The 27,984-nt window shown below is 49.3% G+C and overlaps 1 protein-coding gene and 1 long non-coding RNA gene across 8 annotated transcripts; one reads left to right on the forward strand and one right to left on the reverse strand.

The window, feature by feature from the left end:
- Window positions 1-1,295: 1,295 nt before the first annotated feature.
- Window positions 1,296-6,116, reverse strand: LOC120590244 (uncharacterized). Of its 4 annotated transcripts, none has more exons than XR_005649659.1 (5): window positions 6,022-6,116; window positions 5,397-5,573; window positions 2,712-3,074; window positions 2,490-2,610; window positions 1,296-1,644 (listed from the first exon to the last, which is right to left on the reverse strand). It is a non-coding gene; the product is annotated as an uncharacterized LOC120590244 (long non-coding RNA). The 4 variants fall into 4 exon arrangements; XR_005649660.1 differs by having other exon boundaries at window positions 2,712-3,096; XR_005649662.1 differs by having other exon boundaries at window positions 5,397-5,567; window positions 6,022-6,098.
- APBB1 (amyloid beta precursor protein binding family B member 1) lies at window positions 5,724-27,885 on the forward strand. Of its 4 annotated transcripts, XM_039847863.1 has the most exons (15): window positions 6,172-6,287; window positions 6,660-6,810; window positions 13,176-13,904; window positions 19,349-19,524; window positions 19,624-19,680; window positions 19,764-19,849; window positions 19,964-20,027; window positions 20,485-20,634; window positions 21,003-21,130; window positions 21,533-21,647; window positions 21,795-21,879; window positions 22,158-22,241; window positions 26,784-26,899; window positions 27,046-27,222; window positions 27,306-27,885. In XM_039847863.1, the coding sequence occupies exons 3-15, from the start codon at window positions 13,190-13,192 to the stop codon at window positions 27,471-27,473; spliced, it is 2,121 nt and encodes a 706-aa protein (XP_039703797.1). In that variant the 5' UTR covers window positions 6,172-6,287; window positions 6,660-6,810; window positions 13,176-13,189; the 3' UTR covers window positions 27,474-27,885. The 4 variants fall into 4 exon arrangements, with proteins under 4 accessions (XP_039703798.1, XP_039703796.1, XP_039703799.1 ...); XM_039847864.1 differs by lacking the exons at window positions 6,172-6,287; window positions 6,660-6,810 and adding an exon at window positions 5,724-5,882; XM_039847862.1 differs by lacking the exon at window positions 6,660-6,810 and having other exon boundaries at window positions 6,132-6,287.
- The last annotated feature ends 99 nt before the right edge of the window (window positions 27,886-27,984 follow it).

Consider the following 27,984-nt stretch of genomic DNA (forward strand, 5'->3'; position numbering starts at 1 on the left):
TTTTGTCCATCTTTGGGGGCAATGAAAACCTACTGAAGGATTTTAGACAAGGGAGTGAGGTGATGAGATTTATATTTTAGAAAGGTTCCTTATTTTTGCAAAGTGGATATTGGGTGAAAGGAGACTACAGAGGATGTGAAGAGACCACTGAGGAGATTGGTGCTGTAGTCCAGGTGGTGAATCATGGAGGCCTAGACACTGGGTGGCAATGGAGATGAAGAGAAGTGGGCAGAATAAAAAATATTTAGAGGACATAGTCTGTAGGACTCGCTGATGAATTAGATAGGAGGGCAAGGAAGAGTGAGAAATCTCACCTCCAAACTTCTCCATGACCTCTTTCCCTCTTCATCACTGTGTCTCTTCTTCCAAAACTTTTCATGGTGCCCTCTCGAATTCACACTCCATGGTTAATAAGCTTCTCTGTATTCTTTAAACACTCCACGGTTAACATGCTTTTCTATCTCTTTAGCTCTAGCTTTAGTTGAGACCGGGCTCAGACCCAATGCTGACACTGCTTCCCATCCATTGGGACAGGTACAGGGCCCCTCCTTTCCTGTAGCTGGCCCAATGATGGGAAGCAGTGTCAGCACTGGCATGACTCCACACACATCTGTACCATTTCTCTTCCTCTTTCCATGCAAGTTAAATGTCTCTTTCTCTGGCATCATGCAGGCGAGCCATATCATTCTTAAGGCCACCATTTACCAACCATCTGACTGTCCTCTCAACTGCTGAAGTGCCCACTTCAGCCACCCAATTACTATGGCCCAATTCTGACCCCAGCCATCATTCACAATTGTTCCATCTGTGAAGAAATTCTTTAAATTCCAACATCCCATTTGTGACCACAACCTCTTATCCTCATCCTTCTGCCTTCCTCACCACCTCACTCTGTTTCCCACTCTTTGACTTTATATATAGAGATATTTGATACCTTTATTATCTTCCAGTCCTCCATTCCCTAAAAGTTATTGTTTTTCTCACCCAAATTGAACATCAAAGTTGATCGTCTGGACAATTTTCTTAATAATACTTTTATTTCTCTGTCCTCTTTAACTTCTATTTAATCTAGCCATAGGAAAGAACAACAAAAACCAACTTCAGGTCAGAGACAGAGTGAGAATTTTAGAGTCAGATATGTCTGAATTCCAATCCCAGCTAGGCCACTTACTAACTCTGTAGGTTTGAGGAACTGCCTCTCTGAGTCTTGTGTGTGGTGTGTGTCTCTGTGTATCACGTATGTATAAAAAATAGCATCAGTCACTGCTCAGTAAGGATACAGAAATCACCAGATATTCCAAGTAGGGAAGTATTTATTAGGAAGAATTTGTTACAACGTTGTGGGGGAGGTCTGGAGAAGCATTAAGAGGAAAAACAGGACTACCCAGAGACCAGGAAACTACTCCTAATATTGGTTTAGAGGAGCAAAAGGGAGAAATGGTTTGACTCAAAGATCAAGGAGCTGGATTCCACAATTTGCACTATCTGCTGATATGGCATGAGCTTGTATTGCTGATGGTGCTGGGACTTCCTCTACTTCTGCAACATCAGAAGTTGATGTTGCCTGTGGAACTGCCAAAAGTAGAAGGATTTCTTGCTTCTTCCTATCTTCCTCATATGAAGGTCCCCATTGGTAGAGCCTAACTGCAACAAAGCAACAAAAGAATCTGAGAAGTGTGATTTTCAGATTTCTAGCCCTTTGAGTAGAGGGGAGAGTACGGAAGAGCAGATATAGGGACGAGCACCAACAAGCAATACCTGCCACATGGATTCATCATAACTCTTGGGTGCGAGTGATAAAATCCAATTTGAAGTGGTATATACAAAAAGGAAATTTATTGACTCATGTGACTTCAGGCAGAGGTAAATACAGGCGTTAAAGTAATGTTATCAGGTATTTGCCTCTCTCCATCCTTTAGCTGTTTCATTCTCAGGCAGGCTCATCCTTCATGGTGGCAAGATACCCACCGGGCTTATATTCCACCATCAGCTCTTGCCAAATAGTTGCAGGAAAATTCCTGGACTTGATTTTCACTGGCTCACATTTAGTCATGTGCCCACCTCTGAATTGATCACTTTGATCTGATCATGGTCCAGGAGCCCAATACTGAAGTGGACTGTGGGGCTCAGAAGATTCCCATTTGAACCACATAGACTGAGAGTGGTGAGGGGATGCCTCTCAAAGAAAATTGATGTGTTGTTGCCAATAAAAGGAGGAATGGATGCTGTGCAGATAGTAACAATAAGGGAGACATGTTCATGACAGGATAGTACTTATATTGTAAAGTTTTTCTTGTTCTCCACGCAACTCTCCTTCTCTTCCTCAGCTAAAGACTCTGAAAATATTGATATCACTGGGCACGAAATACCTCAACCTCTTGCCTGCTCCCAATGTATTAATTACCACATCTACACCCTTGTCCTCACCCCTATCTCTTTAGCCTATAAAGTTAAGGTTTTCCATTTTTCTCATGAGCCCTTGATCCTACCTCCTCTCATCACCTTCAGGATCTTGCTCCATATCTCAGCTTCTTTTTTTCTTTACTTTCAAATTCATCTTCTCTACTGTTATCTTTTTGTAGTATATAGCCATGTTCAATTCTCTACCATCTTAAAAAAAAAAAAAGACAAACCAGAATCTTTAACTTCATATCACTTTTCAGCTGTCTATTCTCTCTTCCAAATTTCTCAAAAGGGGGGTCTGCACTTACTTATTCTTCCTCATTTTCATTCACTCAGCTCATTGCATTGTGTCTTCTGCCTCCATTTTCTGCTGATACAGATCACAGCATGGATGTTCATCATCTCCGTGTCACCAAATTCAAAGGATACTTTTTTGTCTTAACCTTATTGGAAATCTTTGCTGCATCTGATGCTGTTGACCACTTCTTCCTCCTTGAATATCTTTCCTCCCTTGGATTCCTTCCATGACCTTACTCTCTCCTGATTCTCCTCTTACTCTGTTTCTTCTCAGTTTTCTTCCTGCCATTCTTTTCCTCTGCTGGCTACCCATATACTGGCATTCCCAGAATTCGGGTCTCTGTCCTTTTCTCTTCTTATTCTATATGCTCTTCCTGGGAATGTATTAGAATAGTCCTGTTGAAGAAGGGTGTTGAGGAAGTCCTTGACAGACCTATCATCTGATTTATGAATTCCACTCTATATAATATGTGGGAAGATTTTACTCCTTATAGATTTTTCAAATGATAACAATCCAGAAGAAAGAGGGTTTATTGGATCAACTATAAGAAAAATTATAATATCAAAGCAATACTTACATGTGGTGGTAGAAAAGGCTGCCTTTGCTCCATTAAGAGTCTTTGCTGCTAAGAGATATGTAAGTTCTATTCTTCCATATAGGTGAATTGAGTGCCAATTGCCTACTAATGCATAAAGCCAGTGCTCTTGGTAAGTGACTCTGAATGGATTTGCTTCTAATTGAAGTTTTTCTTGATAGATCCAAAGTAATAATTTTAAAAGACCACTGCCTCAGCGGGACCAACATTGGTTATAACTAAACATAGCATCTGAGGTGGTTTATAGATATTGTTTGCTCCTAGGCCATGAAGAGCATCAGAAGGGGAAATAGATACAATAGAGAAAGGATAGATGAAGGGCACAGATTGACATCTCATTGATCAGGAGGCTTGCAGACCCAGAAGGAGATCAAAGATTCAGGAAGACTGTTTGTGGGTCAAACTGCCCTGCAGGTAAACTGCACATTTTCCTTTTTGCATTTTAGCTAATTAGACTCCTCTCCCCATCCTCACCAACCTATCTGTCTGCCTCTGGTTACCTGAAGAGATTTCCCTGGATATTGCAGCCATCCTGCCCAATGAGATTTGGAAGACAAGTGTTTTGGTGGGTTGTTTGAAAACCATTGTTATGTCTGGATTTTTTCATTTGCTCAAGCAGAAATCTGGAAGTCATGCTTTCCTGCATATTTTCACAGCCAATCAATTGATGGCTAATTTATACCTCCTGAATTTTCTTCATCCTTACTCCCATGATTATAATAATCTTCCACTGAGACTACATCGATTGCTTCCTAACTGGTCCCTATTCTATCAATTTTGCTCTCTTCCTATCTATTCTCCACTTAGCAGCTGGAAATGATCTTCTAAAATGCAAAGGTAAACATGCTACTTCCTTGCCTCAAACTCTTTGATGATTTTTCCATTGCCCTTAAAGTCCAAGACACTTAGCATAACATACAAGGAAGGCCTTTCTTGATTTGGCACCTATTCACCTTTCCAGCTCATCTGATGCCATTCTTCTCCACTGTCACCCATATTGGCCTTCTTGTACTTCTCCTTTGACCTGGAATAATTTTCTCTTTTGGCTGCCCTCTCTCTCCTTCACCCCATTCCCCTCACATAAGGGCTCTTCCTTATGAAAACTTTCCTAAATCTCCCCAGGCCAAATTTAGTCCACTCACATAGCATCCTGTACTTCTTCAAGATACTAATCACGTTTAATGTGTCTTTCCCCTGTTATTTAAGCCTCAAGAGGGCAAGGGCTGAATCTTGCTTTTTTATGTGTGCTTAGCACCAAGGACAGTGCCTCACGCAATAATAATTTGTTGAAAGAGAACAAAAGAATGAATGAATGAGGACACCTTTCTTCTTCTGGGTAATTCTTACTCATCTTTCAAGGACCAAGGTCAGATGTTATATTCTCCAGTTTTGGTTACAGTCAAATCTGATTCATCTTCGGATCCCTAGGGCCTAGTTTGGGACCTGGTACATGGTTCATATAACATAGATATTTGTCAAATCACAATAAACTCTTGGCCAGGTGTTGACAATTATTTAAACTGAGTGATAGGTATATGAAGGTTTATTATATCATGCTGTCTCCTTTTGTATGTATTTAAAAATTTCCATAATAAAAAGTTAAAACATTTATATTCATGTCAAGTCAAATGAAAGTGTAGTCGAAGATGATCCGGAGGCTTCTGCTTGGGCAAGCCAGCAGACGGTGGTGGCATTCACTGGGATGGATGAAGTGGAGCTGCATCCAGTCCTGTGTGCGCATGCACTTGGGGTGTGTCAGGGAGGGTTCTTTTTCACCCCAGTGAAAATCTTAGAAGGCCAATAAAGGGGATGAAAATAATGAATTCCAATTTGGACACCTTCAGTTTTAGATACCTTGAGGGCATCTCCAGTCAGCTGCACAAAAGTCAGCAGCTACGATAAATTAAAACCTCTGCCTTAGAGGAATAAGGCATGAGAGGGTTTCTGGACGGTAACATTCCCCTCATGATCCTTGATGGCCTCTGGACCACTGATCTGACCACTGGAAATAATCCCACTATCAAGGGAGTCTGCAGTAAATATCGGGACCCAGCATTCCTTCCTTCACACTTTTCATCCACATTCTCCATTCTTCCTTACCTCTTATGTATTTCTACCGGGGAGCGATTTATTGACATCTGCGAGGCCTTGGTGTCACAGCTTTTTGTTCAGCATCGGCAGGGATAGGGTGTCAGGAAACATCTGGTTCCAGTCTGGTTTCACCACCTTGCGACTACACGCAAGTCTTTTTACCATTCTGAATCTCAGCATCTGCCTCTGAAAAATGAGGATAATAGTAGTGGCGACTTCACAGGGCTGACTCGAGGACAGATGTGCGCAAAGGGTTTAACACAGAGCCTGGCACAGTGTAAGCGGTCAATAAATACAAGCTATTATTATCGCGGCGCTGCCCTCAACGCCTCTCCACCAGGACGTCAGGGAGTGCTGCCGCAAGAGCCGGGCAAGCTGCGTCCTCGGAGCCCGCCCCGCGCTGCCGAGGCCTGGCCCCGCCACCGCTGCCCCGGCTCCCGCCCCGGGGGTGCGTCGCCCCGCGGGGGTGCAGGGCACGGCCCGTGGGCGCGCAGGGTGAGTCCGGGGCCTCAGGGGGGAAGGCGGCGCGGGGCTGGGCAGGGGTCGGCAGCGGCGGGGGCTGGGGCAGCGTTCTGGGATTCGGGAACACGGCGCAGGGATAGTGGCCGGCGAGGGCGCGGGGCCGTGGGCTCACCGAGGCCGGAGGGCGGTGTTGGGTGGGGCGCTCCGGGCCGCGGGGCCGGGGCCGGCCCGAGGGGCTCGCGCTCGCGCGCCCGCGCCCGGCCCAAGATGGCGCCCCGCCCCGCGCCCGCGCCCACGCGCGCCCCCGCCGCTCTGGGCGCGGCCCCGCGGCCCGCGCGCTCCTGGGCGGGGGATGTTGTGATGGAGAAGCCGCCGCGGAGCCGGAGCCCCGCAGCCTGAGCCACCTCCGCCACCTCGGCCTGGGGCCTCCCCGCGCAGGTAGGAGCCGCCCCGGCCCGAGCCCAGCCTCGGTGGCCAGATCCCGACCCCCAGGGCCCCGCGGACCCCCCAGACCCTTCCCCACGGCGGCCCCAGCCCCCCGGCCAGGCCCAAACCCGCGAGCAGCCCTCCCACCGCGCGCATTCCCACCATCTCCTGTCCCCCCACTCCCCCCACCCCTTGTAGGATCCATCTCCGTCCTCACACCGTGCCTTCCCGACCTTTACCATCTGCTCCTCCAGGATGAATAGGGGGCAAGTTTGGGAACGCGAAGCGAGGGGCGGTAGGGCATCGGGGATGGGGGGAGGGGAGGTTAAGGGCTGGGAAGGGGACATGGGGTGAGGTAGGTAGAGGCCGCGCGTTTTCCTGCAGGTCCCAAGCCTGGAATCTGTCAAGCCGCATTCTGTCGCCCTCAGCGACCGAGAGGTGTGCCCTGGGGCCGGCTGTGTCCCCAGTTCTACCAGGAGGCCTAGCACTCACAGAAGCACTCATTAGGAGCAGTTTTCCCACCGCCAATTCAGAGGTTATTCTGAACCTGTTTTGAATCTGCCTGTGCATTTCTTGCATTCCCAGATTTACCAGCATAGTCCTAGTTCTCTCCACTCTTCGAAGCCAAAACCTTCTCTACACTTGCTGTCATCATTTCCTCACTTCTCATTCATTCTTAAAACCGTTTCACTCATCTTCTATCTCACACCCAGTGAAACTGTTCAAGCCAAGGTCACTGGAGATCTCCATCCGGCCAACTCCAATAGACACTCTCCTGTTATCCTCCTTTATCTTTTCATTGTTCAGTGGTGTGTGTCAACTCTCCTTGAAGTATTTTCCTGGTTTCACTCCTGGCATTGTTTGCTTCTTCTCAATCTCACTTGATACCTCTTTCCCCTCCCTTGAGATGTCATTGAAGCTCTTGGTTCTGTCCTGAGCTGTCTCCTCTCATTCTGTACTTTCTCCTCTGGTATTTTATTCAAGCCCAAGGCTTCAAATTTCATATATCTCTATGTATGTATGTATGTATGTGTGTATGTATGTATGTATGTATGTATGTTGATGATCCCCACATTTATATATCTGGCCCAGACCTCTTTCCCGAACTCCAGATTCAATATCCAACTGCCCTCACAACATCCCCTTGAAAGTCCAACAGGAATTCCAAACTTACAAATCTCAAGCTGAATTATCTTCCCTATGTTCCCTCTTTACCTTTCTTCTGAGTCTGTTCTTCCTTTAACTCTCAGGAATGGCCAATTTCTAATCAGTTACCCAAACTAGAATCCTGGGTAATGTTCTGATTAAACTCTATTCCCTCACCTCTACATCTAATGTCACAAGGTTCTATTTACCTAAATATCCACTACATCCACTACCTAAATATTTTTCAAATCTATTTATTTCACTCCATCCACACTGCTACTAAACTTAATCTAGGCCACATAGCCATTTTTTTCCCTTGACTGCTCTAATAGCATATCTTCTTGTATACCTCCTGTTAACTACTCTGATCCTTTAAAAAAAATGCATCTATTTGATCGTTTATTCATTCAACAAATATAATTTGAGCACCCAGCATATACCAAGTACTATGTTAGGTACTGAAGATATAATTTATGAGCAGAATAGGCTGGGTCCTTGTCTACATGGAGCTGTCAAAGGGGAGAATTAGATAATAATAAAATTAAAAATGTAATAAATACCATGAAGGAAAGGTGGATGGTGCCTTGGGAACACACAAGAGTACAAGCTAAACTGGTCTGGGGATTAGGAGGAGAGAGTCAAGGAAGGTTTCTCTGAGAACAGAACATTTGAACTGAGATATAAAGTATGAGTAGAAGTTAGTTAGGCTTAGTTAGAGAGGGTAGAGGAAGGTTCCAGGCAGAAGAAAAATCAAACACCTTGTAGAAAGAGACAGCATGATGTCTTTGAGGAATCAAGGAAGGCCAGTGAGGCTGGAGAGCAGAGTGCCAAAGCTGGAGAGATAGGCAGAGACCAGACTGAGCAGGACAGCTGAGGCCATGCTATGAATTTGGGGTCTTAAGGTCTTTGTTCTTGGTGTGGATTATTGATGGTAGTGGGTGTGGAGAGTAGATCAAATCTAGAAATGTTTCTCAGAGAGAAAATTGTCAGTGGATTGAATATGGGGAATAAAGGAGAAGGTAGTGTCAAGGATGGTACTCCTGGTTTGCACAACAGTATGGCTGGTTATATTCCATGACCCAGGATCCTGAAAGAGGACCATTTAGGGCTGGGTGGGAGAAACATGAGTGAGCATGTTAGTTTGAGAGGCCTATGTAGAGATGTTGAGTAAAAAGTTGAATGTACTGTCTAGTGCTCAGATGAAGAGTCTAAAATGGAGGTATAAATTTGAAAATCAGTATATAGATGGTAACTGAAGCTATGGGCATGAATGAATACCTATATTGAATAGCGGGCAAGAAAAACGAAAGGGCATAAGAACAAGCCATGAGAAACTTCAGCTGATAGAAGAAGATGAGCCAGCAAAGGAGTGTAAAAAGCCACAAGACAACTAGAGTGTAGGAAGAAACTCAAGCGATGTAGTGTGTGAAAGCCATGGGTGTAAGGTGGATGAGGCTCTGGTGTCAAATGTTGCTGAAAGTACAAGCAAGATGAGGACTGCAGGTGTCTGTTGGATTAAGTGACACAGGGGTCACGTTGACCTTGGTAGGAGCTGTTACTGAGCTGTGTTGAGAATGGAAACATGATTGAAAAGGGTTGAGGAGTGAGTGTGAATTGATAGACTGGCAACAGTGAGTAGAGACAACTCTGTCAGGAAGTTTACCTGCGCAGGGGAGACAAGAGCAGCAAGTGGCACTGGAGGAGTGTCAGGTCAGGAAAGATTCCACTTTTAAATTGAAAGATAGTGGATCCCATAGAGAAGAAGAGGTCGATTATATAGAAAAGAAAATAGTTAAAACAGTGCTATAAAATTTCTGGACAGGCATGAAAGGAAGGATCCAAATGGTAGGTGAAGTGATCGGTTTTAGGAAGAAGGAGAGAAAAGGATAGATGCTGAAGTCAGTAAGTTTCTATGTTTGAAGACGTTTCCCGACTGATGGCTTCTGTTTCCTCTTCGAATTAGGAGTGACGAGTCCTCCTCTGAGAGGGAGGGATGGTGCAGGGGGTTGTCCAAGGAGAGTTGTGTTCTTGTCTCAGCTTAAAAGCCCCTTACTCAGAAAGGTCTTGGAGATACCTAGGCTAGAGTGAGCCTTGGGCTCCTATAGTGCCCTCCTCTTTCCCTATCATAATACTCAATTATTTATTCAACAAATAGGGAATGCTTGTAGGTGCCAGGTACTGTTCTAGATACTGGCATTACACTGCATTGTAATGAGTTGTTCCATGACTGTTTCACCACTAGACTCTGAGCTCCATTGGGAAGGGAAGGAACCATTTCTTCATTATTCATCACTCTCCTCCATGCCATGTAAGCTGTCAGGTTAGAAGACCCTTGACCTTAAGGAGGACTCACCCCTCATTCCTGCCCCTCACCCATGGTTTTACATCAGCTTCTTCAGGCTTAGTGGCCACTCTTAGCTTCTGCCCTGAATTCCCTGCCCAGTTCCCTGCCTCCCAGAGTCCTTTGGGCTCTTTCCATCTTTTGAGAGGTTCCAGGTATGGATGACCCCAGTGAGAGGGGAGAGGCTGGGTTGTGCCCCTTCTGGAAGGTATTGGGCGGCTGGTCATCTTTTGATCTTAAGAAGTGAGGTGATGGTGACTACATTGCCTTGGGCTAGGTGTTCAGGCTTTAGCACTTATAGCAGAACTTCCCTTTTCCTCCCCCAGTACTTTCTGCCTTGGTGACCACAGATGGACAGGGCTGTCCTGAAGTCAACCTGTCTCTTCACTGTCCCAGCCTCACAGTGCATGTGCCCTTCCCAGATCACATGTCCAATGGCTAATGAGATTGGTACCAGCCTGCCCTCTAGATAACCTGGCTCCATACACCACTGCTTCAGAGAAGGGCTCATCATGAGCTTGCCAGAGTCATGGGGTCTTCCACCTCCTGAAACTCATGGAGATGCCACTCTATCAGCCTAAGGGCCAGGATGTCATTTTAAGCTAACTCTCTCCCTCCCCTTTTCCCTAGATCTCAGCCTGCACCTGTCTGAGATCCCTGTCCTGTCTTACCTCTTTCTCAGGAACTTTTCATCATTCTCCAGCACCAGCCCTAACAGTCTCGTTGCCCATCCCCAGCCCGTGGGGCCACACAAGACCTAACGAGGTCTAAGATTCTTAGTTCTTCTCACTCCATGTCTGTCACCTCCATGCCTCCCTTTCTTCCACACCGAGGGCCCACTCTGTGGCAGATGCACAGTGCACTCTCCTTGCTAGTGGGAATGTGAAGTTGAGCAAGACACGGTCTCAGATGTTCTGTTAGAATGCTCGGTGTCATGAGGCACAAGATGGGAATAGTCATTTAAGGATGGGGGGAGAGAAGACTGAATAGAGGAGGCTTACTGCTTAGGAGCTGTGACCACTGAGCCAAGTTTTGAAACATGAAGCGGAGGTTCTCACAAGGGGAGACAAGCTGAGGATAAGCAAAGAGCAAGGGCTGCGAGAGTGTGACATGTTCTAGAATTTGCCACATTTCCTGTGGCTGGAGTGAAAAGTGTGAAGGAGACAGGGAGGAGGAGGAGGTCCAAGAGGTCATTGAGATCGGCTCAAGGACGCTTTTGGTGTCTGGCTAATGAGCGTGGAAGTTACCCTAAAGACAGCGGTGAGCCACTTAATTTTCCAACCTGGGGAATTACACAATCTGGTTTCCATTTTTGGAAGATTACTTGGTTCTGGGTAGAGGCAGAGCCATTGTTTTTCTTGGTTGTGCCAGTGACCACAAATTTTCTCATTGCCCAGGTGGAGCCACAGTGAGCAGACCAGCAGTTACGCATGAGGCAGACACAGGCAGGAGCCTTTTTTTTTCATTTATTTCACAGAAGATACATAGCATTGTGCTAGGGTCAGAGGAGCCGGAAGGGACAGATAGGTGAGCTATGGCTCCTGCCTCAGAACCATGCACTGGACCTGAGAGTTGGTAGAGCCTTGCTCGGCAGCCTAAAACACCTCACTGCAACTTGTGCTTGGTGCTGAGAGTTACAACACTGAGATGGCAGAGGGAACTGGAGCAAAGGGTCAAGGAATGAAAGAACTTCTTAGTGGGGAACAGGGAGACAGATGGAAATTGAGAAGAAAGAACAGTACAGTGGGAGTCAGAAAGGCGTGCATTTGAGGGGCCGTCAATGAGGGAGAGTTGTGTGTTGTGGGCCAAGTAGGAAGAGAAAACCCTGTGGGTTTCGGGGCAGGGGGTGCCAAAGGGCAGTGGCTGTCTAAGAGGGTCAGGATGAGAGAGGAAGTGGTTGGTCAGGGAGCATGAACTGTGATGTGAGAGGCCAGTGAGAGTCCAGGGAGCAAGTGCTTTATAGTGCGGATCAGGGAAGGAGAGTAGCCAGTAGTGGAAGGTCAAAGAGAGTGGGGAGGTAGGGATGGGGTCCTGAGGGTGGGATTACGGGGGTGATGGGGCTGGAAGGGTTCATAGGTGGAGAAGGTGATCCATGAAAGGAGAGAAGAGGGGGCCCGAGGGGACAGAGTGGGTGGGCCGTCACTAGTTTAAGAGATCCCTTCACTTGAAGGACAGGTGGAGTTTGGTTAGGGCGCCTGAGTAATGGGTGAGACACAGTAACATGACCAAAGTGTGTTTTCTGAAACTGGCAGGGGAGATGCTAAAATGGGGCCTGGGAGAGAGAGGAGGACACATTCATAAATATTTTAACAAATATTTTGTTGAATATCTGAGTTCCTCTTCTGTACCAGGACTGTGTTAAGATCTAGGCATACTGCACTGAAAAAAAAAAAAAGACAAAATTCTCACCAGCATGGCACTGAAATTATAGACATAAGGAGACCATGATTAAACAAAGCAATAATGATAATAATCGTAATAGTAATAATTATAATTATAATAGCTTATTGGATGGTGCTAGGTGCTAGGGAAGATTTGAGGATTGCTGAAAGGGAGCATGGTGGCCTGTAGTTTTAAAAAGTTATTCAAGAAAGTCTCACTGAGATCAGGTGACATTTGGGCAAAGACCTGAAGGGCTGGAGGGTCCAGGTCAAAGGCTCATGCAGTGATCCAGGCATGGGTCATTATAGGGTTGACAGAGGGATTGGTGCTCTAAAGGTGAGATACTTTGGAGAAACAATCAACAAAATATAGCTTCAACAAGCCAAAGGAGCCACAAATTGGAGCCGGAGGCCCTTCCTTTGTGACCGGCCTTCCCCGGCCATTCCCTGAGGGCTGGGTCTTTTGCTCTTTCTCTCTTGTCCTCACAGTCCCTTAGAGGGGGTGGGCTTCTGGTCTGGTTGAGCCCAGTGGTTTGTGAGGATGAGAACACAGCCTGGGGAGCTCAGTGGTAGGGCTATGGATAGCAGTGTGGCAGGAGGAAGGGGACAGTCAGTGTCCAGTGTCTGGAGCACATGAGCCAGTCCCATGCCAGCTGTGTCCCTGGCACAGTAAGCCCCAGTCAGATGAGCTGGGGGTGGGGATGCACAGAGAGCCATTGTGTAGAGGCTCTGCTGTTGGGAGTGAGGGCAAAGCAGGGGCTGGCTGTGCTTTCCCAGGAAACTCGAGGCTGGGGATTTGAGGATGGAGTGGGCTTCGGACTTGGGCCCGGCCTGGAATAGGGGTGATGGTGATGGGGGACAAGAGTTAAGCTAGTCATGTCTATGGGAAAATAGCTCATAGGACACGGAGCAGTGTGTGCCGGCCTGCTGAGCATAAGGGAGGTGAGGAGGTGCAGCCCTGGGGCAGAGGCAGGGGTACTGCTATCCTGAGCTGGAGGCTCAATGTGATCTCCCTGGCCCCCTCCCCCACAGGATCTGCTAAGGCCATGTCTGTTCCATCATCACTGAGCCAGACGGCCATTAATGCCAACAGCCACGGAGGCCCCACCCTGAGCCTACCCCTACCCCTGCACGCTGCCCACAACCAGCTGCTCAACGCCAAGCTGCAGACCACGGCTGTGGGACCCAAGGACTTACGCAGCGCCATGGGAGAGGGTGGTGGGCCTGAGCCGGGCCCTGCCAATGCCAAGTGGCTGAAGGAGGGCCAGAATCAGCTCCGGCGGGCTGCCACAGCCCACCGTGACCAGAACCGCAATGTGACCTTGACCCTGGCAGAGGAGGCCAGCCAAGAGCCTGAGACAGCACCCTTGGGCCCCAAAGGCCTGATGCACCTGTACTCTGAGTTGGAGCTCTCTGCCCACAACGCGGCCAACCGAGGGCTCCGAGGACCTGGCCTGATCATCAGCACCCAAGATCAGGGGGCAGATGAGGGAGAGGAGAAGGCGGCAGGGGAGGCCGAGGAGGATGATGAAGAAGAGGATGAGGAGGAGGAGGACTTGTCTTCTCCCCCAGGGCTACCTGAGCCCCTGGAGAGTGTGGAGGTGCCCCCTGGACCCCAAGCACTTGCAGATGGCCCCCGAGAGCACAGCAAGAGTGCTAGCCTCCTGTTTGGCATGAGGAACAGTGCAGCAAGTGACGAGGACTCAAGCTGGGCTACCTTATCCCAGGGCAGCCCCTCCTATGGTTCCCCGGAGGACACAGGTACCTGTGGAACTCAATATGGGGAACAATATGGGGAATGTGGGAGGGCAGGAGGGCAGAAGGCAGGCCTCTCCACACAGAGGCTAGGGCCAACCTGGGCATGAGTCAGCAGGCCATGGCCAGGTTTTCCTGAAGGAAGTCATTTCTGCCTTCAGGGAGTGCTTGAACAAGTTGATCAGCCCATCCATCATGCACACCCTGATGAGTGGCTGACTAGGTCCACTTATGGGGCATGTACCAGGTACTGGCCCTGTGCTCAGTAATGTCGTGTTTAATCCTCACAGTAATGCTGTGAGGTAGATACCATTATTATGCCCATATTATAGGTGACAAAAAAGAGGCCTGGAGAGATGCAGTAGCTTTCCTAAAATCACAGGCAGTCCGAGATCACAGTAAAACTGAGCTCTATACTAGGTCTGAGTCCAGACCTGAGCTCTGGGTGCCGTGGTAGCCTGCCACTTGTACACAAAGCATGACGAACCGGGTGCACTTGGGCCACGTTTTAACAGGCTGGTCCAGAGGGAGCAGCCGCACCTCCCCACATAGGTCTATTTGGAAAGACTGGGGGATGTTGTGTGCAGAGCACATGCTGGACATTGTAAGAATCCTGTTTTGTATCCTTTGTATCAGGAATAGGCTATTGACTAAAAAAGTTAGGAAGCAAAGGAATAATAAACATGCGCTGCTTTGTCGGGGGTATGGACAAAAAGAATAGATAGTCAGATTCCAAATATTGATCATTAAGTGTGTCCTATTTAAATAAGTTGACTTTCCTCTTTTGCTACTGTCATGCAGAGATATAGATAGAGCTGAGAGCACAGGGCAGAGATAATGGGGCATAGCCACAATACAGACATTTGGTGGGTGCAGGTGTAAGTAAAGAAAGACTCCCTCACACCAGGCTGTGGGCACCATTCCCACATCCCAAACCATGGAACCTTTTCAGGGAGCATGTGGTTCAGAGGAGCCACGGGCAGCGCACTGTCCCCTTTCAAAACTTTTATTATGGACATTTTCAAACATATACAAAAGTAAATGGAATAGAATAATGAGCCTGATTTATTTACCTATGACCGAGTTTCAACAATTATCAATACCTGGCTATTCTTGATAAATCTGTACCCCCACCTACCCTGGGCCCCAGTGTAGGTTATTTCAAAGCAAATATTTTCATCTATAAATGTTTGCCCATGCATTTGTAAGAGAAAATACTCTTGTAAAAATTCACAATACCATTACCATGTCTACAAAAATTTAACAATTCCTGAATATCATCAAATATCCAAGTTAATGCTTCCATTTTTTCAGTTGTCTAATAAATGTCCTCCCCCACCTTTAAAAAAAGTTTTATTTTTTGAATCAATATTCGAATAGGTCCAGACCTTTTGATGGTTGATATGTCTCTTAAGATTTCTTTTGATCTACATGTTATCTTTCTATCTCTATTTTTGCTTGCAGTTTTTTGTTTTTTTAATTGAAGCCACTGTGGTGTTTGTCCTGAGTTTTCCGTGACTGGGATTGCAGGCTCTCTCCCCGTAGTGGTGGTGAACATGTGCCGCTTCCCCTGGAGTTCCTGTAGATTGGTAGTGAGTTCTAGAGCCTTGATCAGATTTAGACTTGAGAGTTTTTTGCATTTTGTTTTTGCAAGAACACTTCAAAGGCGGTATTGAGTACTTCTCTCAAAGGCGAAGTCCAATTGTCTCTCTTTTTTGTGATGTCAGTGGCCTTTGATGGTCATTGCCCAGACCCTCTTTAAAGGGAAGAGCTGCTGCTCCAGTCCAGCTGGTTATTTATAGGGTTGGGTGGGGGAAAAATATAACCTCAGTGGAGCCAGTTCATGTAACTTTTCGATGGAAAATGAAAACTTGATATTGATGTGAAATATTCCAGTTTCTAAATGTTAGCAATCAATTCTGTTTTTTAAAAAGCACCGTGCAGGCCACACAAAATTGATCTGAGTCTTGCACCAGTCTGCAGGTTGCTTGTTTGCAACCTCAGCCCTAGAGGGTGTGAGTCAGAGGCCAAATAATGGAGGACCTGGTTGCTCAGGGTCTCCTGGAATGGCTACTGTGGTGGCCGCACTTATGAAGCTTCTGGCAGTAGGAGGACAAAACTGCTGGAGAAATGAGAAGGGTATGCCAGGCACGGGCAGCCCCCTCAGCAAGGGTGTTGGTGTGGCAAGAGTGTGGTCAAGGATTGAACTATGGCAGAGGCAGTGGAAATTGAGGGTAGAAGTGTAGGACCAGCCTAGGGCTTACTCTTTTTGTGATTGTGTTGCTATGACCATGACGGCCACAGAGGAGGTCTGGACACCGATAGGAATTGGGTATAGAATTGAGCAAAAAATTATTTTCTCCTTCCCACCTTAGGATCTCCACAAAGTTATTGATTGAATGTATAAGTACATGAGTGAATGAATGAATGAGTGATGAATAAATGAACTTTACTACCTGTGTTGGGTTCATACTCTGTGCCAGGCCCCATCCTAAATGCTTGAAATGCATGCTACAGGGGAAAGATGTTCCTGCCCTCATGACACTCCCAGTCTAGTGGGGAGGGGGAAGTAAACAGGCCATTAGAATCAGCATAATGTGCTCTGGGATGGGGGAGGTGCAGGAAGGGCACCTAAGAACTCTGCCCGTGTTTGTGGTGGAAGACAGGGGGTTGAGTCCGTTTTGTAAAGCGACCTTTACACTGATGTCTGAAGAGGAGTTAGTGATAGCCAGGTGAAGACTGAGGGGAGGGAGGCTTGGCTTGGAGAGGATGAGGAGCATGTCCCAAGCAGAGAGAAGAGAGGAGGCTGGAGGTAGTCAGAGAGAAGGCTGATAGGCAGATGGTTATGGCCTCCTGACAGCATACAAACCCTGTGGGGGAATTTGGATTCTATCCTGAGGGCAAGGAGAAGATAATTAAGAGTATTCAACTGGAGAGTAACTTCATTAGTTGAGCATTTCAGAACAATCATTTGGGCTTCAGTGTGCAGCCCAGACTGGAGGAGACTAGACTCGTGGGAGACCACTGTGAGGCTGTTGCAATGATCCAAGTAAGAAGTGCTAGTAGTCTGGGCTGTAGTGGGGTGGAGAAAAAGAGGGAGCATGACAGGAGTCACTGACTGCTGAGCAAGTGACTACACCTGGCTTATGCACCAAAACATGCATAGATGGATGAATGAAGGAATGATACTGAACCTTTGAATTTGTGTGTGAGTGTCTGAATGAATCAATGCAGGAGTGAAGGTATATGTTTCTGAAGAAATGCCTGCATGTAGAAGCAAAGGCCTGGGTGGGACTGTGCTTGGAGGAGATGTGCCAAGCTCCAGAAGGGCCTCCCAGATGGTCAGAGCAGAAGAATGACCCCTCCAGGACAGATCGGAAGGAAGAAGCTCTTTGAAGCAAGAAGGTACAGGCTGACAGGGATGGCAGATGGATTGGTGTGTGTGACTCAGTCGGAAGACAGTGAATTGGTCCCTAGATTCGAGAGGTGTATGACCTTCATGAAAAAGGGTGTGGCTGTGGAAGGCAGGGCTGCCTTGGGTGCTGGTGTTCTTGGAGGGTTTGACAGTAGAACCTGGAAGGCAGTGGAGGGTCTCTGGGGGAAGGGCAGGCATTCTAATTCCCTAGGACCCGAGATGAGGTGAGGGTTGGGGGAGAAGAGGTGGTAACGGTTGCCTAGAAGGCTGGATGGGCAGGAAGAGCCCCTCCTCTGTGGGCCCACCCCATTTGGAAGGGGAGGGTGGTGATGCACCAACCCAAATAACTCACCTCAGGTGCACAGCCACGTTGATGTAACCACACCCACTCCCAGCCCCTCTGTGCCTGGTTGCTCAGCAGCCTGGGTCTGGGGACTGCCTGTCCCTCAGTGCTGCCACTTGGACCAGTCAGGATTCCTGGTTTCCCTGGTAACGGGAAGCACGTCAGCAGTCTGGGCGCTCCCAGCCCATCCTGGTGCTGCGGTTGCCGAGGAGACACTGCAGCCTTGCTGGGCCCTGGCAGGTGAGGGGGGTTGGTGCTGGGAGCCCCAAAGGCAGTCTCAAGCTTGCCGGGGCCCATGCCCTCAAGGCCCATTCTCAGGCTCAAACTGCTGGGAAGGTTCTGGGGAGGGAAGGCCTCCCTGACATCCTTGAAGCCACACCCTGTTTGTGCTGAGAGCTCCAGGCTTTTCGGAGCCCCAGGTGGCTGGGGTATTCCCGAGGGGCTCAGCCTCTTCCTGTCCTTAAGACTGGGTTTGACTGTGGCACTGCGGTGACCACTGTGGGGTGGGATGGAGATTTGGGATTTGGGGCAGGGAACCAGGATAAAAAGAAGAGATGTGAGTAGGAAGGGCTGGGGTCTCCTGAGCCCCTCATCTCCACCCAAGGAGGTTCCCTCCCATGGTGGTCTTGGCCCCTCCCTAGTGAGCTCCAGGCGGGGGAGGATCTTGCCTGGCAAGCGCTCTGCCCTGGTGAGAAGGGGGCGGTATGAGCTTTTCTCTGCAGCCCAGCACCAGGCTGTGAGCCCAGCTGGCTGGGCTGGAGGGGCTGTGAGGAGGGAGGGTGGAGGCAGGAGGAGTTGGGAACGAGCGCCATGTTCTCCCAGGACTTTTTCCTGGCCATCATCCTGCAGGACAGCAGTCCAGGTGAGGGGTGGCATGGGGCTGGGCATGATGTGGGGCGGGGCCGGCAGGGAGAGCAGTAGGGGATGAGATATGAGCTGGGTTGCAGGGCTGGAGTGGTGTGGTCAGCCAGGGGAGGAGGGGCATATGTCACAGGTTCACAGTACGCGTGCACGGGCACAAAATGTTTGTCTGCATTTGTGTGGCAGCAGTCAGGGTGTGAGCATCTGTGGTGTCTGCACACACGTGGTTCACGTATGTTGTGTCTGAGTGTGCTTTCACTATGTGGTACTCGCACATGTGTTGGGGGTTGTTGTGGGAGTGGTCTCTGCACGTGTGTGGCAGGGGCTGTATATATAACTGTGTGTGTACACTTCTGTGTAAGGTGTTTGCATTAGTGTATGGCTGGAGTTGGTGTGTATGTTTGCCCATTTTCTGTGTGTACATGCCCTTGTGTTTGTGGTGGCTGCACAGATGTGTAATAGGGCTTATATGTGTTATGTACCTGTGTGCACATGTGTGTGCAGGAGCTGGTAAGTGTGCGCACCTGAGATATGGATGTGTATGACAGGAGGTCAATTGGGGTCACCCAATCTCCCTTCTGCCTTCCTCCTTCCCTCTATGTGGCCACATTATCTGAGAGCAGAGCCCAGGAGGAAACCTGAGCCGTGTCCCCTGCTGGTCGCTCCCCATGTTATGCCTCCATACTGTAGGCTCTAGGAGGAAGCAGGAACCATGTTGTGCTGGAGCCCTTCCCCCACCCCTTCTTCTCCACCATGGGAGGGGCCTGGGCATAAGCACCCACTGTCTGCTTGTTGGGTGGGCAGACCCTCACCAAGCCCCCGACCTGGCAGATTCCTTCTGGAACCCCAACGCCTTCGAGACGGATTCCGACCTGCCGGCTGGATGGATGAGGGTTCAGGACACCTCAGGGACCTATTACTGGCACATTCCGACGGGGACCACCCAGTGGGAGCCCCCAGGCCGGGCCTCCCCCTCACAGGGGAGCAGTCCCCGCGAGGAGTCCCAGGTGAGGCTCACAGGCCTATTGTGTTTTAAGCAGGCTGCAGGGGTGGCACTGCTAGAGCAAGGTGAGTCGCTTGCTCACTGCTCCCATCCTCCCTCCCAGCTCACCTGGACAGGCTTTTCCCATGGAGAAGGCTTTGAGGATGGAGAATTCTGGAAGGTAAGTGGGGGAACCTGCTTCACAATGGGGGAGCTGTAGAAGGGGCATGTGTTTGGTCCTGATTCCTCTCTCTGCTTCCTAAGGATGAACCCAGTGAAGAGGCCCCGATGGATTTGGGACTGAAGGACCCTGAGGAGGGGACATTGCCCTTCCCAGCTCAGAGCCTCAGGTGAGTGGGAAGGCGCAACACAGTGGGTAGACAGGGAGATGGATCCTTTTGGAATGGGCCTTGGGACAGCTCCGTGTCTGGGGGCCTGTACCAAGTGTTATTATCTGCCTTTAGCCCGGAGCCATTGCCCCAAGAGGAGGACAAGCTGCCCCAAAGGAACGCCAACCCAGGGATCAAGGTTTGTTCAAGACCGATCCCCATTCTCCAAGCTGGAGCCCCTCTGTGTGTAGGAGAGCCCTTGTGTCAGGTTCTAGAGGGGCATCTCTGGTCTCAGTACAGCTCCCCAGGTCCTGAGTTAGGGGCTCTTCAAGTCTCAGCACAGACTCCTGTGTGCAGGCTGGAGGCACTTCAGTTTTTAACTCAACCAGCTCAGCGGCCTGACAGGGAGCTCTTCCAGGCCTGGCTAAGATGCTTCTTCGTACTAGCAGGGGTCTCCTCTGAGACCATCACCCCTCCCATCAACTATCTCCTGTTTGGGGAGCTTCTCAGTCTTAGCTCAGAACACCCTTCCACCCATCATGGTCTGAGTCAGGGACTCCTCTCGTCTCAGCAAAGCCCCCTGTGTGCTGTGCTGGGGGCTCCTCCAGTTGTAGCTCAGACCCTCTACCTCCCACCCCCTCTTGTGTGTCTGGCAGTGTTTCGCTGTACGCTCCCTAGGCTGGGTGGAGATGACTGAAGAGGAGCTGGCCCCTGGACGCAGCAGTGTGGCTGTCAACAATTGCATTCGTCAGCTCTGCTACCACAAAAATGATCTGCACGACCCCATGTCTGGGGGCTGGGGAGAGGTGAGGGCCTGGGCCGGCAGGATGTGGTGTGGTGAAGTGAAGGGAACTGTGAAAGATCGGAGGGCAGAGCTGCCCAGGTGGGGGCTGAGGGCAGGAGGTGTTGTCTCACCCCAAGTGATAGTTCTGTGAGATGGCTGTGTGATCTCAGGTTGGGACCTTGGGGGATGGTTGCCTAACCGGATGGCAATGATAAAAGGAGTAAGAGATGACAGGTGTGACTCTACCCAAATGCAGCCTGCAGAGTGGGTGGTCTGACAGCCAAGCAAGGGTCTCAGAGCTATGGCTGAACTCCCCTGAGCTGGAGGTGGTTGAGCTCAGTCACCTTCTCGGCTGGAGCTCCACTGAGTGCCTACTTCCTGGGCCTGCAGGGAAAGGATCTGCTGCTACAGCTGGAGGATGAGACGTTAAAGCTGGTGGAGCCACAGAGTCAGGCCCTGCTGCACACCCAGCCCATCGTCAGCATTCGTGTGTGGGGCGTCGGGCGGGACAGTGGAAGGTGGGCCCAGGGTCTGGGATCCTTGGGTGGGGTCAACCAGCAGCCAGAATGGGGCCCTCCTCCCTAACTCTGTTCTTTGCCTCTCTTGTGCTGCCGGACCCAGAGAGAGGTACAATGCCTATTTACTTCCTTCCTCCTCCTGGACTCGATGCCTCGAAGCACCCAAGTTCCCTTATTTTGCCCTGCCTCTTCCTGCCCGCTGTGCTCACCTATTCTCCCTGACCTCAGCATGCATGCCTGTTCGCCTTCCAGCCAAAAGGCTGCACCCACAGGACACCATCTGGGGGCAGAAGCCCTGGAGGAGTTGCGACGGACGGGTTGGGGGTGGGTATGGATGGTGCGGGGATGAGCTCTCAGCACTGGATGGCGCCGGGAGACACTGAGATAGCCCTTCCCCAACAGGGACTTTGCCTACGTAGCTCGTGATAAGCTGACCCAGATGCTCAAGTGCCACGTGTTTCGCTGTGAGGCACCGGCCAAGAACATCGCCACCAGCCTGCATGAGATCTGCTCTAAGGCACGGCCCCCTCCACTCCCTGGACTAGCTGCTACCTTTGCTCTATAAGGGTGGGGGTGGGGTCACTGGGTGGAGGTGGGTGCATGCAGGTAGAGGATTCCCTAACGGACCCTCCCCCACTCCTTCCCCCTGCTCCTCCATCCTCAGATCATGGCTGAACGGCGCAATGCCCGCTGCTTGGTAAATGGACTCTCCCTGGATCACTCTAAACTTGTGGATGTCCCTTTCCAAGGTCAGTGTCACAACCCCGCCAAGTCCAGCTCACCTTTGTTAGCAAAGGTGGGGTGACCCAAAAAGAGGCACTACCTACTGGACAGTCATGATAGAAAAATGGACAATGGAGACTAAATTCTTTGGACCAAATAAGTGGAGGGACTTTGGTTAAAGGGAGGCAGGGGAAAGGGGTAGAGGTAGGGCCTTGGCTAGAAGATCCAGCTTATGCCCTGGTGGTGGGGACTGGGAGTGAGCAAGATCTGCCACCACAATTGATCCTCTTCTTCTTTCCCACAGTGGAATTCCCAGCGCCTAAGAATGAGTTGGTGCAAAAGTTCCAAGTCTATTACCTGGGGAATGTGCCTGTTGCTAAACCTGTTGGTATGTGTGTCCTCCTTCATCCAGGGACCACCACATTGATCGTAAAGCTCTGCCCCCACCTTCTGCCTTCTAATACCTCTTTTACCAGATCTTTTTCATGGTTGATGTCACCTTGCCCTTCATTATGCATGCCACCCTCATGTACATCTGTCTCAGCTGCACTCTGTGACCTGCCTATTACAACAATTGGCATGTCTTCACTGAGTGTGAACCAGTGAACAGGGCATTTTTGAATCCCAGAGAAAAGCTTTGATTGGGTTGGGCAGGTCTTAGATGACTGGAGACACCAGGCAGCAGCTGGGAGCTGGGTTCGGCATTACAGCACCAACTATGGGCTGTGAGCATCCACAGAGGAAACAGTGAGCATGATTGTCACATGCTTTATTGCTTGTAAAGTACTTCCTTGTATATTATGTCATTTAATTCTTGATTATCCTATGAGATTATGATTCTGATAATCCTCATTTTTTGGATAAGGGAATTGAAGGTAGAGACTGTCCGGTTCACTCTTATATTTCCAGTACATTCACAATACCTGTTATTTATTTGTTCATTCACTTAGCAAATACCTATGAAACCTACCATGTACCAGGTCCTGGGGGAACAATGGCCATAGGCCTACTTTCATGGAGGTAACAGTAGAAAAAATAGGAATTAATCAAATCACACAAGTGAATGTATAATTACAATTTGAATCATTCATTGAAAGAAAGTAACAAGGTCCTATGAAACTATATAACAGAGAAACCTCATTTAGTTCAGGGATTCAGAAAAGACTTCCTTGAGAAAGTGACATTTGAACTGAGATCAAAAAATGGAGAGGATCTAAGGAGATAAAGTAGGATGGAGAGTGGACTGAGGTAGGGGAAGATCATTCCAGGCAGAGTGAACGGGGTATGTGAGAACCCAGAGTGGAAGGCACTTTGTTCTTCAAAGGCATTGAGAGAAGGCCAGTGGTGCCAGGTCCCAGGTCCCAGGTGAGGCTGGGAGCTGGGCAGTGGTCAGACCACGTGGAACCTCACAGGCCATGTTAACAATTTGTTCTTCATCCTAAGAGCAGCAAGGAACTATGGAAGAGTTTTCAGGAGAGCACTTGGCATAATGAGATTTGAATATTGTAAAGCTCACTTTGGCTGTACCATGGAGAAAGGTAATCAGTGGGTGGAGGTGGATGAAGAACTCAGGAAGATCTTGCGGTAGTGGTGGCCAGTATGAAGAATATCTTGGACTCTGGTGGAGCTGAAGGGGAGTATGTAGACTCAAGAGATATTTAGACAGGAGTGTGTAGATTCAGGAAATATTTAGACAATTAAAGTCAACAGACCTTGGTGATTGATTGAATGTGTGGTAAAGACGGAGGCATTGAGGATAACCCCTGTCTTCCTGGCTTTTGGAACTGAGTGGACAGTGGGGCCATTCTCTAAAGGTAGCAGGCACTGGAAGAGGCCAGTTTGAGGTGTCTTGGGGAAGCCGAGTGGCAAATTCAAGTAGGCAGCTGGATTCACAGAGGAGAAGCCTGGGCTGGAGATACAGACGTGGGCATCAGTGGATTATAGAGATAATCAAGGCCATGAATGTGGAGAAGATTGACCCTGGAAAGTAGGTGGCCTGCAGTGAGAAGGGAGGTGGGCTAGACCTTAGCCTTGAGGCCTTCCAACATTTAACGGGTGGTGAAGGAAGATGAAACTGCAAGGATAGTGAGAACAGAAGGAGAGGCCAGAGGGAAAAAAGAGACTATTTCAAGAAGGGGTCGGGTATCTGTCAAAACACACTTAGGAAGAACTCAGCAATGTTTGGTGAATGGATAAACAAACAAATAAAAGAATGAATGAGATGACATAGCCAGGAGGTGCTAGACCTAGGACTCAGACCCTCATCACCTTCAGTTCTCTGCTCTTCCCCTCAACCATGCTGACTTTAATGACCAGCATCTTACATTAAATGAGGGAATCCTACGTAGAAAGGGTGGGGATTGACCTGGGGTTCAAAGGAAGGCCCAGATTCGCAGAGGAGTGGGTATTCCCATTGGATTCAAAGTCACTGCTACAGATGTGGACCTGAAGGTGAGAAAAGTATGCTGAGGGAATAGGAAGGAGGCTTGGCTGACCCCTACACCTTTGCTCTCATTTCCTCCACCCTCCTTACCTCAGCTTCTAAGCCCTTGTAGCCTCTTCCTGTTATTACCCCTATTTCTTTATCCATCTGCCACTTGCTGGTTCTTTCTACACTAAATCATCTGTCTTAAACCCTTGACTGCCCCTCTGTTGCCCATCAGCTCGATGGGTCTGCTCTGTTGAAGCCAGAGCTTTCACACCAGTAGGCTCTAAGCTCACTTCTTGTTTCATCTTATGCTCCCTTTTTAACCTCCAGGAATTTACATTGGCCCCCCCGCAGAAGCTGCCATGTTCATTTGTTAATCATTCACTCAACAAATGACTGCTGACTGCCTGGTTTGTGCCAGGCATTATTCTAGGTTCTTGGCATACACTAATGAACAAAAGTGACAAAGATTCCAGCCTTCAAGTAGCTGCCATTCTAGCCAGGAGAGACAGACAATAAAATAAGTAAATGATATAGTATGTTGGAAGGCAACATAGATATGAAAAAAACAAAACAAAACAAAACCCATCAGGATAGGGAACATTGGGAATGCAACTCAGGCTTTTTCCAGGCCATAGTTGTTCCACCGCTTCCCCCACCTCCATGCTGATCCTCCTCATACCCTGAGGCCAGGCCCCAGTCCCACAGCCCCATCTGCTACTTAAGCAGTTTGACTTTGAGGTCTCATGCACACTCATGATCTTTGAGACTTTCTCTTGACTGGCGTCAGTGTCATAAACATCACAGTCTTCTGCAATCTAACCCAGCTCACCCACTCCTGCCTGAATTATTACCTTTCTGTGGACTCCTGGGTTAGTTAGTTATACCAGTTTGGGTGCATTAGCATGTGTTGCCTACAGGTTATTTGCTCATGCATTTGGAAATCCTTCAGTAGATGAGCCTTATGCTAGGATTGGTGACACAGAGATGACTTAAGCTTGGTTTCTGTCTTGAGATGGCCAGCCCAGTGTGGAAGAGATTTTCCGTCAGTTACAAGATGTTGTGCTGAGTTGTCCCAGCAATACCCTCTCTTTGCCCTGCAGCAGGGAAGGCTTCCCAGGTGGAGGCTGAGTGAACCCTGAAGGGTGAGAATTGGGAGTTGCAAAGACAGTCAAAGAGGGGAGGGCACGCCAGACAGAGGCTTTTCCATCAGTGACAGTCTGTGTCCCTCGAGGGCATCCTCTTCTCTCACTTTGTATTCCACACCTGTCTCGTGGGGCATTTGCCAACATGACATGTTAATAAATGCTACATAAGTCATTTGAAACTCAGGGAGCAGTAAAATATGATGCTTGACAGCTCAGATGAGGCCAGTTTTTGGAGGACTTGCATGCTTGGGAATTTGGCCTTGATCCAACCAGAGGTAAGATGACCAAGGCCAAGAGAGAGGACTTTCGAGGAAGACATTTATCCTACACTTTGTCCTCTGCCCACAAAAGGTCCATGTGGTCTGCTTCTAGTAGGAACCCACAGGCACTGAAAGGGGCAAGAGGGCCTGGGAGGGACCACAGAGGTGTGTGCTTTTGCATTGGCATTGTTCACGCTAACATCTTCACTGCAAGGGTGAAGACACCAAGATTCCACAGCTAGCTCCTGACTGTACAGGAACTAGAACCCATGCCTCCACCTTGCCACGTGCATGGGTTCTCCACCAAGTGCAAGCAGAAGTGGGACGCAAGAGTGGAGGGAACCCATTGTGTTACAAGAGAAAGTTGATTAATCTAAAATCCAGGAATTTGGGGTTCCTTGGCCTTTGAGTGCATTATAGAAATCATCAAGTGTAACTAAGAGTTTAAGAGCCCTTCCAGTTCTGGAAATTAGCAATATAGAGAAGAGTCAGGGGAAAGGCCTGGCTAAGAACTCAGGCTCTGGAAGCAAACTGCCTGTGTTCAGATCCCCATTCCTCCATGTGACCTAAGGTTTATTACTTGACTTCTATAAACTTCCTTATCTATAAAATGATGATAAAAGGATCTGTTATGAGATTGTTGTAAGGCACTTAATGAATTAACACAGAGTGACAGAAGAGTAAACATTTCCCCAACTGAGTATCTTCAAAAAACAAAGGTAGGGTTTTGGGTGAGGACTGGCCTGAGGGCTGATTTGGGAGTCATTATTGCGTGAAGCCGTGGAAGGCCTGAATGTGGATGATCATTGAAAGTAAGAAATGGGGAGATCAGAGCTTTGGGGGTCAATCAGTTTAGGAGGCTGGAGGAAGAGGCAGAGTTAGTGAAGAAAACCAAACCTAGGATTCAAGATGGAAGAAACTAGAAAAGTGCCAAGTCACTGAGGCCAAGGAGGAAAGCACCAGTGAAGGGATACCTGTGCAGCACCGTTGGGGGCTGTAGGCTGGTGAGGTGGGGGTAGAGGGAAGGCCCTGGGCTTGACTGAGCAGAGCTGGAAAGGCTAGGGTAGAGCCATGTTTGTGTCCATATCTTCTAGGGGTAGATGTGATAAATGGGGCCCTGGAGTCAGTCCTATCCTCCAGTAGCCGTGAGCAGTGGACCCCAAGTCATGTCAGCGTGGCCCCTGCCACCCTCACCATCTTGCACCAGCAGGTAAAGACCGGGGATGGGAGAAGGTATGGCAGTGCTTTGCCATGGTGAGGAGACTAGGGGGTAGGGGGAGAACTGCCAGTAAGGTGGATGTGCCCGGTAGAACACTGAGAGTCGGGGAGCTTACTCACTGGGTTCCCTCCCTCTAGACAGAGGCAGTGCTGGGGGAGTGTCGGGTACGCTTCCTCTCCTTCCTGGCAGTGGGCAGAGATGTCCACACGTTTGCATTCATCATGGCTGCCGGCCCAGCCTCCTTCTGCTGCCACATGTTCTGGTGTGAGCCTAATGCTGCCAGCCTCTCTGAAGCCGTGCAGGCCGCGTGCATGGTAAGAGGGTATGGTGGTGGAGTGGTGACACTGACCCAGGTGTGGCAGTCTGGAGAGTGACTGTCCCGCCTGCTTCTCTGCAGCTCCGCTACCAGAAGTGTCTCGATGCCCGCTCCCAGGCCTCCACCTCCTGCCTCCCGGCACCCCCTGCTGAGTCTGTTGCCCGGCGTGTAGGGTGGACTGTCCGCAGGGGTGTTCAGTCGCTGTGGGGCTCCCTCAAGCCCAAACGCCTAGGAGCCCATACCCCTTGAAGTCCTCAGTTCTCCCTCAACCTGCTTGCATTGGGCCCCAGGGAACTCAAAGGTATGGGGTAGGGGACGGGGCTAGAGGCTATTCTTAGGCCTCAGCCTCCCCCTTCCCAAACGACCCCTCCTCAGTAGCTGGGTTCCCTGCCTAGGGGCTGGGAAGGGAGACATCTCATCCCTTCAAGGAAGTGAAAATACTAGATTGATGACAGAAACAGGAAGCAAGCCAGCCCTGGGCTCTCTGTCCCCATTTCAGGTAGAGCAGGATGAACTGGTCCAGGCCAGGCCCCATCTTTATAGGGTCCAGCAGGGGCAGAAGGAGGGGACCAGTCCAGACATGGATCCCTCCCCACTGCTCCATGGCACCTCTACTGTACTGATACTACTAATAAATTCTGTCTGCCCTGCCAAGAAAAAAGTCTGTGTGCCTTCCTGTACCTGTGTCACACCATCACCCCTATCACCCTGATTCCTCAGTTAGGACCATGTTCCCAAGGCCCCATTGCTCTGCCTGCTT

Source organism: Pteropus medius, unplaced genomic scaffold, assembly GCF_902729225.1.
Source record: "Pteropus medius unplaced genomic scaffold, Ma_sr-lr_union100, whole genome shotgun sequence".
NCBI lineage: Eukaryota > Metazoa > Chordata > Mammalia > Chiroptera > Pteropodidae > Pteropus > Pteropus medius.

Coding starts and splice junctions, on each gene's coding strand:
- APBB1 (XM_039847864.1), top strand. CDS start 13,190: ATGTCTGTTCCATCATCACTGAGCCAGACGGCCATTAATGCCAACAGC. Junction 13,905..19,348: donor TGGTTCCCCGGAGGACACAG/GTACCTGTGGAA, acceptor CCGACCTGGCAG/ATTCCTTCTGGAACCCCAAC. Junction 22,242..26,783: donor GCCTGTTGCTAAACCTGTTG/GTATGTGTGTCC, acceptor CATATCTTCTAG/GGGTAGATGTGATAAATGGG.